The sequence below is a fragment of the Ananas comosus genome, linkage group 5 (assembly GCF_001540865.1).
Source record: "Ananas comosus cultivar F153 linkage group 5, ASM154086v1, whole genome shotgun sequence".
In the NCBI taxonomy this organism is placed as follows: Eukaryota; Viridiplantae; Streptophyta; class Magnoliopsida; order Poales; family Bromeliaceae; genus Ananas; species Ananas comosus.
The window spans coordinates 10,280,118-10,295,724 of NC_033625.1; the positions used below are offsets into that span (position 1 = coordinate 10,280,118).

The 15,607-nt window shown below is 39.2% G+C and overlaps 1 protein-coding gene and 1 long non-coding RNA gene across 2 annotated transcripts; both read left to right on the forward strand.

The window, feature by feature from the left end:
- LOC109709995 lies at window positions 1,004-3,272 on the forward strand. Its single transcript, XR_002216258.1, has 2 exons — window positions 1,004-1,063; window positions 2,992-3,272. It is a non-coding gene; the product is annotated as an uncharacterized LOC109709995 (long non-coding RNA).
- Window positions 6,519-15,405, forward strand: LOC109710406 (polyadenylation and cleavage factor homolog 4). Its single transcript, XM_020232946.1, has 7 exons — window positions 6,519-7,090; window positions 8,791-8,892; window positions 9,562-9,819; window positions 10,314-10,439; window positions 10,560-11,117; window positions 11,533-13,191; window positions 14,466-15,405. The coding sequence occupies exons 1-7, from the start codon at window positions 6,680-6,682 to the stop codon at window positions 14,472-14,474; spliced, it is 3,123 nt and encodes a 1,040-aa protein (XP_020088535.1). The 5' UTR covers window positions 6,519-6,679; the 3' UTR covers window positions 14,475-15,405.

The following is a 15,607-nucleotide window of genomic DNA, read 5'->3' on the forward strand; positions in this document are numbered from 1 at the left end:
CTATCTGATAAAGATTGCAGTTCGGTACAGTTTTCAGTGACCAAACGGGGTCGAAACTGGACCAGTGATCGTCAGCTTGTTAAGTTAAGTAAAACCGAACATGACTGTCAAGTTTGAGCTCAAACGGACATTCAGGGATTTCCGGCGAAAGTTATCAGATTTTAAGTTGCCTGGATGAATAATGTGAGGGGGTTTCCTGCAATTGTGGCAGCCCCATATATGGTGCGGCTGCTTGGCCGAAGCATCACACGCACACACACCTTCTCTTCTCCTTCTCTCCCTCACACTTGCAACCATGGAGAGCTCTCTCTCTCTCTAGGAATAAGAAGCCAAGAGAGGGATTTTGTGAAGCTTGGAAGTGATCTTCATCATCTTCTTCCTCTCCTTCAAGCTTGGAGGAATCTTGTGAGGTAAAGCTCTAACCCTTTAATGGTAGAATGTTAGGGCTTCAATTATATACTCTAGAAATGGTTGTGGGCAAACCTTAGGAGGTTACTAAGATGATTCTAACATGAATCTATGGTTCTATTAGTGTGCTTTGCACTAATTGCAACATAGAGCTCCAAAATGAGGGCTTTAATGGTAGATCTCTAAAGATAGGTCTAAATGCTTTGGAAATGGTTTTAGTGGAACCCATTGATGCCTAATAGATGATTATTGCATGAATCTAAGGTTGTAGTAGAGTATTCTTGCAATAGTTGAAACCTAGGGCTCAAAATGGGATTTTTATAAATTGTTGGGTTTGATCTCTTTTAACCCTCTGTTTACCTAATTGCTAGGTCTACGAACGCGTTGGAAGCGACGGTTCGGCAATTCGTCGAGCCGGTACAAAGTTATTAAAGAAACGGACGTTAGGCTTCGTTTCCGCCTGGAGGGCCGAGGCGACGTCGTAAAATCCTGAAAACGGATTTGAAGCATCGTAACAAGAAACCGAAGACCTTTAATTTTCGGATTTCGGATCGGAGGTCGTTTGGTGGTCGCGCACGGATTGGGTCAAGCCGAGCGGCGTGCGCCGCGGGAGGCCGATTGCAAGTGACGACAAGCAATCGGAACGCGATAAAAGGTGGGGGAGTGCCATCCCGAAGCAATCGGGCTTCTTCCTATGTCTTAGTGCTTATCCATTCACATGTAGCATATTGTATATCGATATCTTGCATTATAGGATGACAATACATGCATTCCTAATCCTTATATGATGTTTATGATCAATATAGTATTATGATATGGATATATGATGTAATGGACATAAGGATTATGAGATGACATTGGTAAACCTAGGATGCTAAATGAAAGAAGAACCTAGTGTTGTTGTATTTAAAGACATAGTTTACAAGTGGCATTGAACTCATTGTGCTAAAAACACATATGACTTGAACTAGTAATGGATTGGTTGTTGTACTAGAAACTCTAGTTAACATTGATCAAGTTGCATATTGGGATATTGCATTATAGGGTACTAGTTGGCAATTGTTACATGTCATGGCGTGCTAGTGGGAGTGTAGTGTTACTTGATTAATACTTGTAACTAGTATGCATGAGATTGGGACTTAGTGTGGTGAAACCCTATAAGGGCATGATTAATGTAGATTAAACCTTAGTTGAGTACATTAATCGATCAAGTTGCATATTGTATTTATTGCATATAGGTGCTAGATGATTATGGTTATTGCTTATATTTGCATGCTAGTAGCTATACATCTTGATGATTGATCCATGAACTAGTATGCATGAGACCTAGACCCTATATGAGATGATTAATACTTATGTTGTTAAAGAACTAGTATGATGTAACTAGTGTTGATAATGAGTCAAAATTGACAAGTGGCATCTAGTTATAGAAAACTATGATGAGTGGCATATGATTGTTGATAACCTTGACACGAGAACCTTAGTGTAGTTGAAACACTATGAGATTGGGTACAAGAACACCTTGACTCCATGATGAGATTACCCTTAGAGGGTAGGTTGTTGTTGCTCGTGAGATGATCACGCTCACATTGCCTGTCTGCGCTTGGTGGGGTCGCTCCCCTCAAGTTGTGCGCTCCGGAGTTTGGTCACTAGAGAGGCAGCCGTGCTTGCTGCTCGGATAGCCGCTTGTTATCCACAGGCGTACTCGGGGATAGTCCAGCTCGACATCCCTAGGAGATTGATATGTGAGCCTTGCTTGTGAACCACGAGTTCACCTTGAGATTGGGTTACCTATTGAGCCATACCCATTATTGTTGTTCATGATAGCTTGCTTCCATAGTTGTTGTTGTTGATCATAGTTGCCTTTGGCTTACCGGCTGATTGGGTGGTCTAATGAATAGCCCTATTGATGAACCTAGTGGTGTGGTAGTTAACCTTCACTAGACTTACCTTGATAGCGAGCATAGTCGCTTGGTAGTTGGTTTAGCGGTTTTGCCTATATACAGTGAGTGGGTATACTATTCCTTCACCTATGAGATTTGAGTGGAGTAGCTCTGTACCTAGTAGGTTGAGATGTGAGTCGGGCAAAGTGCGGGGTAGCCTTTGCCTAGGACCTTGAGATGTGAGTCGGGCGAGGGGCGGGGTAGCTCTTTGCCTGGGACTCACGAGATTGGGTCAGACCTTTGAGATATGAGTCGAGTGAGACAAGAGTGAGGTAGCTCTTCACCTACTAGATTTGAGATCTTAGGCAAGTTAGCCTAGCGGATTGGGTAATAACATGAATAGCATAAGAGTATTGCATTCATACCTTGATTAGACATAGTGCATTGCATAACTATGTTGTTGTTGTATTTATTTCACTGTTGAGGCATATTAGCATGATAGTAGATTGTTGCTAGATGATGTTCCATGCATACTTTGCATTTGATGGCATAGTAGATATAGTAGTAGTATTTCCATATATCTTTCTATCTATCTATCTGTGCCAGCTTGGACCTAGTGGGAAGATCGGCGGAGTCGGCGGCCGAACCCACTGGGAACTATATTTATATAGTTCTCACCCCGTGTGGTTTTGGGGTACAGGTACACACGAGAGCGGATCGGCAGAGGATCGCGTTATGGGCTTAGCGCCCTAGTGCTAGTTGATAGTTTACTTTCCTATTTTGCATTAGAGTTACCCTATACATGTATTGAGAGTAGATGATGTATAGGATGTGAGGTATTTTGAGATAAATGTAAACTAATGTTTATCTTTTGAAGAATGTAAGCTTATATTCATAGTTTGGAAAAGAATGCAAGTTGTAATTAAATGTATCGAGCTGAATGGTTGTAATAGAATAGTTAAGTATCTCTCTTTTGTTTCACTTGTATGTCTTCTACTTGTGACGCTTGCTCTTGTATTGTTCAGCACTGTTTGTGCTCTCGCTGTTGTTGCATGATCATGTATGTATTCAAGTTGATTTCCTGGGGACTTGTTGTACATGATCTCGTTGTTTAGCCTTGGGCGGACAGGGGAGGTGCTGTCCGTTCGGCGGTCCGCCCGCCGCGCCCGAACGGTGCCAAATCGGTAGCGGTCTCGGGGCGGGGCGTGACATCTTACCTGCCATCTCTATTACTCTTCTTATTGTCGCTGCCTGTGGAAAGGAGGTCGGGCTCTCTGCAAGTTCCTCTGCTTACTTCTTATATTATGATGAAGCGTACCTATGTATATGTTTGGAATTCTTGGTGCTGGGATGCTTCAATGTCTGGTGGTGGTTTTCCATAGGGTTCCTGTTGCCCCCGCCTTCGGAGATCTGATGATTTTTTTCCTTGAGATTCTTTTTAACTAGGGCTTGCTTGGATTTTGAGTTTTGAAAAAAAAAAAAATACTTCAGCTTCTTTGGGTTTTTTTTGTGTCGCCTTCGCAGATCGGATGATTTTTTGCCTTGAGATTCTTTTCAACTGGGTCTTGCCTGAAAATTGTTATTCTTCGACATTGTACTTCTGTAATGGCATGGCTAGAGGAATGGCCTATTGGCACCTGCTGCAGCCTAACAAAGTTTTGATATTCATGATGCCAGAGGTCGGCCTTTACCCTTGGAGCCTGAGAAATCTATAAGCCTCACTATGTTGCTCAATCCTTCTTGCTCTTCGATTTTTTCTTGGATCTTTGTTAGATTTGCTGCTCTATTGTTCATTTTCACGTGTATGGCAAGCCGAATGGTTTTTTTTTAAATTTATAATTTTCGATTTGTTTCTTGATTGACATTATGCTTAGTATAGCATACATACTTTACCATTCAATATATTTTCTTCAGAACATTAGCTTCAATTGGATTCACTGCCATTTTATCACAAAGAATTGGAGAGCTAAAGTACTTAAGCACGCTGTCAGTATGATTTTTAGCCCGCAAACTATGTAAATGTAAATCATAATAATGTTGTGTAATCTTTAACTCAATGTGCAGGATAGATCCCCTTGCATTTCATATAAAACAATATCTCACTGTAATTTGAAGCTTTATTGGCAAGCAAACTTTATCAATCCACTGTGCATAGTGAGTTGATATGTGATTTAAAAGGGTTAGGAGTTCCTATTTAAATCTTGGATGTATGAGAAGCATGTGATTTAGCATTTATTAGCACAACTCATAAAACAACTGTTAGGAATACCATACTAGATGTTTTAGAGCTTATATAACTTAAATATTTAGTTATTTTTTGAGTGAGAAAATGACTATTCTGTTGGTGAACAAATTCCAAATTAGCTCATAAAACAACTGTTTACTCATCAATCCTCATTCTTTAATTTTTCTTATTATTCATAAATTGCTAATCGGATCTGGTTAATTGGTGAACATATCATATTTCTATTGTATTTCCAATATTCTTAGAATTAAACAGCTTTTTGTTTGGACAATTTCCAAATTGACTGCATTGAGTAGAGTCTCAAGATAATCAGTATAAATGAAGTAATTTGGAATTCCTGGGAGCCTGAGAAATCTGAACCTCACTGTGTTGCTTAGTCCTTCTTGCTCTTCGTTTTTTTCTCAGACTGTTATTATATTTGCTTCTCTATTGTTCATTTCCACACGCAAGGCAAGCTGAAAGATTTTTTCTTTTAAACTTACTTTTTGACCGCAATTTTTTTCCCCTTTCTTTTAAAGTTGCTTTTATCTTTTAGACAGGCATACGTTTATCCTAAGGTTCAAAAGCAGGCTTACCTGAAGGAAATACTACATTTCAGGTGTTAACGCATTACAAAAATTTTTACCAGATTTCTTGAAGATAAATCTGATTTAACTGCAGATGTGGGACAACAAAGAAGAAAGCATCTTAGATAATTTCACTACAACTATCTTACTTCAATGGAAAATTTTTACCAAAGATCTAATTTATTTTTGCATTATGTTAATATCAAATGCTCGCAGATGATGATGGCACAAATAGTAGTAGCAATGAACCCTACCAATATAAGAAAAATATTTTGTATGTTAGCCATGCATTTTTTTGGATTTTTTTACAGTATGCACTGTGTCGGTGTAATGCGGTTAACATATGGCCTACTTTTTTGTTATGTCTGATTAACATATGGACAACTATTTTGTTAAGTTTTTTGTCTCTAAGTAATCTTTAATATTAGAAATATTTATGTAAATATTATTTTTTTATCGTTTAATATTTATTAAAGTGTGTTTATTATAAATCTTTCCATCCGCCGCAAAGAGCGGGTCCTTAACTAGTCCATATCTATAAACCTATATGAAGCCACAATACTTTTTGCCACGTGGCATGTTATTCTTACTTCTCATAGCCAACTTTAAATCAAACAATTTTCTCCTCTTTTTAACTCTCAATTCTTCACCTTCCCACTCCTCTAATTATATGTAAGTTACAACATTTAATTATATGTAACTTTAAATCCAACTTTAAATCAAACCACCTTCTTCTTTTCTTAACGCCTAACTCACCTCATCACTACTCTAATTACATGCAATATTTAATTACATGCACCATATTAAGATTCTATTTTATAACTTTAACCACTTTCCTCCTCCATTAATCTCCTACTCCCTCTCTTTTGTAATTCTTTTACATGCACCACTCCCCTTCTCCATTAATTAATCTCCTACCCCCTCTCTTTTGTAACTCTTTTACATGCACCATAAAAAAATATCATCGTCTAATCTCCTACTCCGCACTCATCTCCCTCTTTCTCTCATTGTGTTAACAAAGAAGAAGAAGAAAAAGAAGAGCCTCTGAAGAATATTGTCTCCTTCAAGAAGCATCGTCCCGCGAAGCCGAGTCGCGACTTATATAAGTGCTTGCTGAGTCGGTCCGCGCGGGGGCCTCTACTTACTATGTAAATTTAGTCATATAAATTAACTGTACTTAATATGTTATAGCTTCCTATATATCAATAAATCGTAAATATAAAATTTATTAAAATTTTTAAATTTTACTTCTATTATCTACTCGCTGTATCGCGCGGGTCTCTGCACTAGTACTACATGATTTGCCGTTCCTTGTGAATAATAATATAAATATAAATATAAATATAAATATAATGGAATCATTACTGATAGGACGACATTGAAGATTAGGGCACCGAGGGTCTGGTCCTAAATATGTAAAGTTAGGGTGTGTGAGTTAAAAAAGTGCTCGTCTCTGGGCACTCCCTAATCTCTTTCTCTCTCTCTCTCTCTCTCTCTCCCCGATCTCGCAATTCTCCGGGTTCTCGAAACCCTAGCATGCCATTTGGTGCGAATTAGGGCTAGAACTCCTGCGGCCGATGCAGATGGAGAGTTCCCACAGATCCGCCGCCATGGATCGCTCCCGAGCTCCCAATCTCAAGAAGCCTAGGCTGTCCCCCGACGCCGCCGCACCCGCCCACAATCGGGACCGCGCGTTCGCGGCGGCGGCACCGCCGCAGAGGGGCGGCGCCCATGCAGCGGCGGCGGCGGCGGGGGCCTCGAGGCCAAGAGCGGCGGAGAGGGACGAGAGGGATGATCCCATGAGAGGACGGGAGTCGCTTCAGCAGCAGCAACAGCAGCAGCAGGAGCTCGTGGCGCAGTATAAGACGGCGTTGGCGGAGCTCACCTTCAATTCGAAGCCTATCATTACCAATCTCACCATCATCGCCGGGGAGAACCTCCACGCTGCCAAGGCGATCGCCGCCACCATCTGTGCCAATGTCCTCGAGGTGACGATCAACCGATTTATGCTTGAATCTGCTTATTAGTATTTGTGAAAGGACGTGATAGTGTAGTGGTTTGGTTATTCCTGTAAGAATGATAGGAAGGAGATCCCTTCGTTTCGGATCCATGGTCCGCTTCTCAATACTTAACCTTCGTACTTGTGAGGGAGGGTGAGGGATTCAGCCTCTGAATAGTACCATTAGGGTGCCCTCAATTGTTACTGTAATCATTTTCTGCTGTTATGATGCATTATTTCTTATGGTTATTTGGTTTTTGTTCGCCTAATGTGGAAAGGTTTGATTACCTTGTATAGCGTGCCTACCGATTACTGAAAACGGAGAATGTATATTGTGCTTAAATGATTCGTAATTGGAAATCTCTTAGTTCTATTGCCATTCATAATTACTCTTGAATGGTGCCTCGATTAGAGTTTGTTGAGTTAGTTTAAAACTTTTAAGGTTCCGGTGTCCCCCTTCTTTTCTCTTTTTGCCCCTCTGTGGTTTGGCCTTTTGGGGTGGTCAGCAGAGTTCTTTTGGATGGTTAGATGGTTACGGAGTTCTTTTGGATGGTTAGATGGTTACAGTAAGATGGTAAAGGGTGTTGCAGATCTGATTAGGTTCATGCTCTTTTATGTATGGTGGAAGTTCAGATCATCCTTTGTTATGCCACTAAAAGCTGCACAGTCATGAAGTTATTCCTTGATGACTGATTCTGTCCAATTTGTATCACTATCATATGGCTGGATAAGGCATTTAAACTTTCGGGATCTTCTAAAGAGTGATTTTTTATGCACATACATTATTGTATCAATTTTTGGGATGTTGGATTATGCAGTTTATAATTGTGTATGAAGGAGATAAATTGTTGTGCATGTTTGAGTCCCTGCCTATTGGTTCTCTCATAATGTCATGAAGCATACCAGATGTATTCTTGGTATAGGGATCTTAGTTTCGTAATTCCTTGTTTTATATATGTGCATCTTACTATCTTCATGCCACAATGGATGTTCAGATTTGAGAAACTAGGTACTATGCGCATGTGATTTTGGATCACAAGAATAAGAAAAGAAATAAATGTTAGAGCTGTAAATTGTATATCCCTTAGCATGAATAGGTTCATGAGTTGAGCATCTTATAAGAATATTGTATTTGTTTATATTATTACAGTATTGATGCAATTTCAGTTCACAATACAATGATTTCTCACAATGATTTTCTCTTGTATGTCTATTTCTTGTTGTTTTCTCTTTTACTTCACAGATAATGTTTTACTGATTACTGTTCCTTTAAAAGTGACTGTATGTTATCCAAGTTATATTATCTCCATAGCCGGAGTTTAACAATTGAACAGCTCTAGTCTAGGTTTCTTGGGCAACATCTGCTTGCAAATGTATGATGATAATTATTCTTTTGTTTCGGAATAAGCTGCATTTCTCTTTGTTATCTTATAAATGTGACAAGCAGACTATTGTAGATGGAGAATTTCAAAACTTCTAGTTCCATGTCATTGTTCATTTTTCATATGTTTGATGCAAATAATATGCTACATTCTTTACTGCCTAAGCCATTTGTTTTCTTTTTGGAGATCTCTTTGTTGAACTAATTCCTGTCTTTTGATTTGTTGGCATCAGTCATATGATCAGATTTTGCCCTACCTAGCAAGCATAATTATGAATATCATATCTAATGTTGATTACGGTTTGCAGGTTCCGAGTGAGCAAAAGTTGCCATCACTTTATCTTCTTGATAGCATTGTGAAGAATATTGGAAGAGATTACATCAGATATTTTGCTGCAAGACTGCCTGAGGTACAAGAATCTTTCCGGTTGAACATAGAGAGTTATAGACTATTGTTTCATTTCCATGTGGGTCTATGAAATCTATTAATTGTTGCTTATTTTCTCCTTTAATAATTGTTAAATACTTTGTGTTGGCAAATCAAGAAATTTGAAAGTGAGAAATCTCTGTTCCATAGGCATAAACATTTAATTTTGTCAACTTTTTGTTATATTTATTGTAATGTAAAAGTTCCTCGAACACCTGTAGTCTTTATCTTCTCCAATATTTGGTGGTTGTAACATTGTGTTCAGAAGCTTCTTTTTTTGTTCTACCCTATGATTGAAAGGAATTTTATTTCGTCATTTGCATAACTAATGCATTTGAGATGAAGTAAATCCTTAACACTAAAAGTTTAGTGTTTTATCTCTTTTCAAGACTACTCCCATGTCTAGAGGGCTCTACATAGGGATTGCTCTTGACCTACAAAACCCTAAACTATAGTAAAAGGGGTTGATTATTCTATCCATCAACCACCTTTGTATCACTATCATGGCAAGTCCCTCAATCTTTTGATTTTCTTGGGATGCAAAAACCATCTGTTCTTTCTGAGCCTTCTTATTCTTGATCTGCACTTAGTTGACTCTGTACCGTTACTGAAGGACTTGCAGAGGCTGATGCCAATGTTTGTTATGTTGCAGGTTTTTTGTAAGGCCTATAATCAGGTTGATCCTTCTATACATCCTAGCATGAGGCATCTTTTTGGTACATGGAAAGGAGTGTTTCCTCCTGCACCACTTCAAGCAATCGAGAAAGAGATTGGCTTCCAACCATTGATAAATGGTTCGTCTGGACCTTCAATATCAAGGCCTGATTCTCAGCCTCAGCGGCCGTCCCACAGTATCCATGTTAACCCAAAGTATTTAGAAGCAAGACAGCGTCTTCAGCAATCAACAAAGGTAATCCGACTCCCTAGCAACTGCAGATATGCCCACCGATGTAATTTTATTTACGAATTAAGTACCAGTCTCGTCCTAGAAGTTTGACCTGGAAATCTAGAAATGTGGAATTTCTTCTGCTTTTTTTTAATTGTTACACTATAGTCACTAAGGTTTGTCTAGCCTTCAATGAATCTTTCCTTTGTTCTGCCTGTGGAAAAAGTGCCAAGTTGGATTCCTCTGTTGAATTGAAACTCTAAGGATAAAACAGATTTAAATTATTGAGAAAAAGCAAAACTGAAGTCAAGGTCCAACTGCGGGGATTGAATTAAAACTTGAGGAGTGATATTGAAATTTGGAACCAATTACGGGGACTGAATTGTTACAATTGAAACTCTAAGTCTGATCTTGAAACTTATGTCAATTTCAGGGACTAATTTCTTAGCTTAATTTTTTAGTTTACTTAGTGAACTCTATGTTAATACTTCTGATCAATTTTCTTTGATTTCATGAAGGGACGGGAAATTGGCAAGGATGACGTAAATACCTCGATTAATTCTGGTGATGCTGTGGAAAGGTCTGATAGGCCAGCTGTAGATGGAAGTACCGGGCGATGGACAGATGTACTGAACAATAGGCCTGTACGTATCTTGTACCTTTATTTAGGCTTTTCAACTCAAATAATATGATTAGATATGCTGTGGCTATTAATTTGCTTCTGGTTAAAGATGTAAGTTTATTAATCTTTTTAATTTGTGCAGAATATGCAACATCCTCAAAGAGACCTCTTAAATGATCCCATACATGTGAAAAAAGAAGTTAAAGATGTTAGATGTCCTGATTTTCCCTCTGATATCTCACAGCAGCCAGAGCTGGGAGTTGGAAGGGTTGGCGAGAGGCTTAGAGGGCGAGAAGTGTTTGAGAGACAATTTGGTGGTTTTAATATTGGTGCTTCGGGATCAGAAATCCTAAGAAAGAACAGTTTGGACGTAAATAAGGATTTGAGGGCATCAGTTTCTGTGCGATCTGATGTAAATTTGGAAAGAAGCAGCAGACCATCATCAAAAAACTGGAAAAATACTGAAGAAGAAGAGTTTGTGTGGGGTGATATGAATTCTCAACCAACAGATTATGGAGGTAGTAACATCAGGAGGAAAGGTGATTGGAATGCTGAAAACTCGAATAAGTTAACAGGCTTGCATATGAACAAATGGATGCCTCTGGAGACTGATCATCAAGGGTCCCACTTGAACAAACTTGAAAGCTTTTTTAGAATTGGGAAGAACTCTGGACAGGATGGAAAAGTTCCACTATTTAAGGTATCTTTCTTTCTGCAGTGCTTTTGTAATTATTGTCATTTCATCTTAATCACTTGTTTATTTATCTATAATAAATTTTCAGTTGTTCTTCAGCTTTTCTATAATTTTAGCATAAGAGAATTCTGAGTGGGAGGGAATTCTGTTCTGCATATAAGATTACAATCCGAATTTAGTTTCTTTTATCTTAAGTTAGTGCAACATCACTAGGGAAAACATAGACTACATTGACTACATTGACACATCCACAAGTTTGAACACTTCTAGATCACATCATGCCATTTTGAGAAATGAAGGAAAAGAAGAAACAAATCTGTAATTTGTATCTTTATGCGCGTTCACAAACTCTCACTTTTGACCTGACTTTGATGTTTATCTGAGGGAAAGTACGACCATCTGATGGTTATTTTTTGTGCAGGACCATGAAGACTACCTCTCACATCTTCAAACTAAGTATGCTCCCAATGCGAGAATAGATAGGGAGACTCCTTCACAGTTGCTATCTGAGGGAGGACGTGCCGCTGAAGCTCACACCTTCTTAGAGAGGGTTCCACACGAGGCACCACTTCTGGATAGTGGTTTGGATCATAACAGTGCAAGGTTTCCTAGCAAATCAGAAGAGAGGCCCGTTTCTTATGGTGGCAGTTTGTCTGCGAGCATCAGTTCATCTTTACCTATTTCAGGCTCACTGTCTCATCATACTGTACCATCAAGCTTAGGAAGTTTGACTAATTTAATCTCGAGATCAGGTGACTCATATGGGCAACAGAGGAAGCAATATTTGCATCCTCCGTCTCCATCAGTTCATTCACCCCCATCATCTTCTGTACCCTTTCCACATAAGCCACCAAATAAAGCGGAGCCTGATGCATTTTGGTCCAAGCCCTCTCAAATGGGTCAAAAACCATTTTCTTCTTTCCATTCACAGCTGGGTTCTCCAATGCCATTTCAGCCTCAAAAGACGGTAAAGTTTTCTGGAACTAGTGAGTCAAATAAGACTGCCAATGAAACCTCTGGACAGCCTAGCGCAAGTGATCTATTGGCTGCACTTATGAAGAGTGGACCTAATCCAATAAGCAATCCCCAGAACATAAACATACAGCCTCCCCTGCCAACCGGACCTCCTCCTATCCATGCTCTCTCGTCACATGGAAATAGTGCACCAGCTCCTGTGCCACCCCCAATGAACAACACAGTGCTTCCTCCCTTGCCGCCTGGCCCACCACCACCATCATCCTTGGTTCGTACGGCCTCCCATATCTCCAACAATAATACTGGTTCTGTAGGAAATCCACTTTCGAGTCTCCTTCGTTCTTTAGTAGCAAAGGGATTAATATCATCACCAGCAACAGAAACGCCTGCTGCAACTATAGCTCAACCTTCCCATAAAGTTCCAAATATTGTTCTTTCAACTTCAACTACAACAGCTGTCCAGCCATTTTCAGCAAAAGAGTCCCCTGCCGAATCAGTTGCTCCAATAGCTGCTGCTTTGTCTCAATCTACTGAAACAAAAATGCAGGTTCTCATAGGCGTTGATTTCAAGTCGGAGATAATGCGAGAATACCATCCCATGGTAATAGAGAGCCTGTTTGATTCCCTTAATCATCAATGTCGAATATGTGGTTTAAGATTCGGGCTTGAAGAGCAGCTTCATGGTCACTTGGAATGGCATGCGTCTAAGAAGTTGATGAGTAATGATTTCAGCAGTGTGACTAGGAAATGGTATGCCGATACAAGCCGTTGGATTGCTGGATCTGTTGAACCACAAATTGGACAGATGAAGCCAACTTCCTCGGGAGACGATGTAGTAGGATCTGTCGAAGAGCAATGTGAAATGATGGTTCCTGCAGATGAGAACCAGATTATTTGTGCATTGTGTGGAGAACCATTTGAAGATGTTTATTCTCATGAAAGAGATGAATGGATGTATAAGGACACAGTTTATTTAAACTTGCCAAGCAACCAAAGTGGTATTAGATATATGGATGTGAATAAAGGACAGGGACCCATCGTGCATGCCAAGTGTATTTCTAGAAGCTCAACCAATGATTTAGAAGTGGGCGACCTTAATAAAGGGGTATGTAATATATTAGTTAGCCTATTTTCATTCTGCACAGCATGTTTTGGTCCTCCCTTGTTTGTGCATTATTATTTTTTTTTTTTTCCTTTTGCACTTTTGCATTGGAAACTACTTGAAGTGCATTGAGTTATTAGCCCCCTTATATATTTAGAAAGGCTAAGGTTGATGTGACGCCCCACTTCTTGGGGGACCACCCATCCTAGAACAACAACTCAACCCTATTAACCTATTGGGACTAGTTATCGTCCAAAATGCTATAGCTGAATTTAGAAGTTTAGCGCTATTATACCTTATATGTAAGACTTTCAAATTTTGGGGGTGTCACATTTGTCATTCTTTAAGCCCTTATGTCTTCGTTAGGCTCAAGCACACTCACAAGCATCCGGCGATGTGAGACTCGTTTCGCTAGCCTTAGCAGCCTTGCCGGGAGCTGTGCTCCAACCACAATGGGCGTCAGTTGGGGAGCCGTGCTCTTGCCCTTGTGTGAACCTAGCTCAGCTGAGACTTATCTCACACTTTCAATTGGTGATTGACTCTGATATCAACTGCGACACCTTGCTTCCCAGGGAAGTCATCCATCCTAGAACTACTCTAGCCCTATGCTCGTTCGACTCTCTTAACCTCTTGGACCTAACCACTGACCAAAATACTATAATGGGGTTCAGAGGTTTAGTCTCACTATATTTTATATATAGGACTATTTCAAGTCCTAGGGATGTCACAGTTGAAAGCATCCACCTTGGTTTGCAAAGTTAGCATGTACTGTGCCGATTTTTTGAATGACCAAGCATGCCTACAACACAAGGAACTTCCTACTGGCTGTGTTCTGGACTGTAGCAGGTGTCATGCAGATGGATACTAGGCATATCCATGTTGCACCAGCTGAATATATGATGCTGATTACTAAAACATTTCACTCATCCATTATGGTCAATTTCTCTCTCAATAAGCTCTTTTGTATACATAATTTCACTGCGTAAATTGCATATTATTATAAGAATGAAAACTAAACATTATCGTAATTTATTACATATTCTAGTGTTCGTTTTTGGCTTATTATGGTTACTAATGCAAACAACTGACCTGAAATCTGTTCTATTAGGGTACTGATTTTTTTTTGTGTGTGTGTGTGTGTGCCCGCGCATGCGTGCGTGCGTGCGTGTGTGCGCGCGTGTACTCTTTAGTGTTTTGAATCTTTAGTATTTTGAAATAATCATCAATATATTTCTTCTGTTGGTAGCTTATTCCTTCTATATTCTTCTTTCTTTCAGCGTGGATGAACCGGTGATGTTTTGCAGAGAAGAATTTACCGGAAGTTGATGTTTTGCAGAGAAGCATTTGCCACAAGTTGGTATTTTGCAGAGAAGCTTTTGAAGCTCTTCATAGTCCAAGGGGCTGGACAAGGATGAACTGTGGTAAAGGTTTGCTCTTAACTTGTAATATCTTCATGGCAGTGGTGCAAATTCAGTATGCATGAAATGAGCAACAGCTGTTTGGCTCATGTCTAATTCTCCTTTGGCATACAATTTTGATAGAAAATGATGAACAAAGGTTTCCTTTGCCTTCTCTCTTACCAACTTGGTTTGATGTTGGTCGGCAATAGATAATATTTCAGTTTGTCAATGAAATTGTTGAGCATTAAAAGTGAAGCAAATTCTACGTTAACTTTTCCATTGGATTTTGTATGATCAATAATTCTTTTTGTAACTTATCTTCATAGACCTCAAATCAACTTCCATGTTGCTTCGCTGTTTGTACTCACTCAACACTCTAGCTATTATATTTTTCCTTTAATGGTAGCTTTTCCTTCATTTGAAAATGAAACGGGCCCATGTTTCGCGGCTATTCTTCAGGAATTATGTCGCCACTATTCATAGAGGAACCTTGTTAATTGAATCGTTCCTGTTTGTCAATGTGCGGGCCTCATAGTTGCTTTCTTTAACTGCAAATGGATGTAACTCCTGGTATCAAGGAATGTTTGAGGTTATCAATAGCCCCTATTTGTTGCTTCGAAGTTGATTGACTTGTATAAACATAGTATAATGTCATTTGGTTTCTATCTTTTTGCAGTTTAACTTTTTGTTTCTTCTCTTTTTTTCCTTTTGTGAAGCAAAGGCTTAATGAACAACTGTGTGATTCATTTTCTTGCTAGATTGTATCAGCTTTTCAGCTTTGCTCCTAATTGAGTAAAAAAAAAAAATCAATGTGTGATAATGTCATTGTTGTCTTTTACAAGGTAGATTGCCTGTTAATATGTTGGATTTCATCTAGTATATTGCACATTTGTCGTAATTTTGTTTTCTTATAACATGATTAGGTTGGATATTGAGATTTTTATGGGCAACATTTTTATCATTCTTTTATCAAACAAGGTCCAAGGGTACTGTCTAGGACACTGTTTGATCTTAGATTA

Excerpts from the sequence above, each read along its gene's own strand:
- LOC109710406 (XM_020232946.1), top strand. The coding sequence starts at position 6,680 with ATGCAGATGGAGAGTTCCCACAGATCCGCCGCCATGGATCGCTCCCGA. Across the intron at positions 7,091-8,790 it reads TCTGTGCCAATGTCCTCGAG|GTTCCGAGTGAGCAAAAGTT; the intron begins GTGACGATCAAC and ends TACGGTTTGCAG. Across the intron at positions 8,893-9,561 it reads TTGCTGCAAGACTGCCTGAG|GTTTTTTGTAAGGCCTATAA; the intron begins GTACAAGAATCT and ends GTTATGTTGCAG.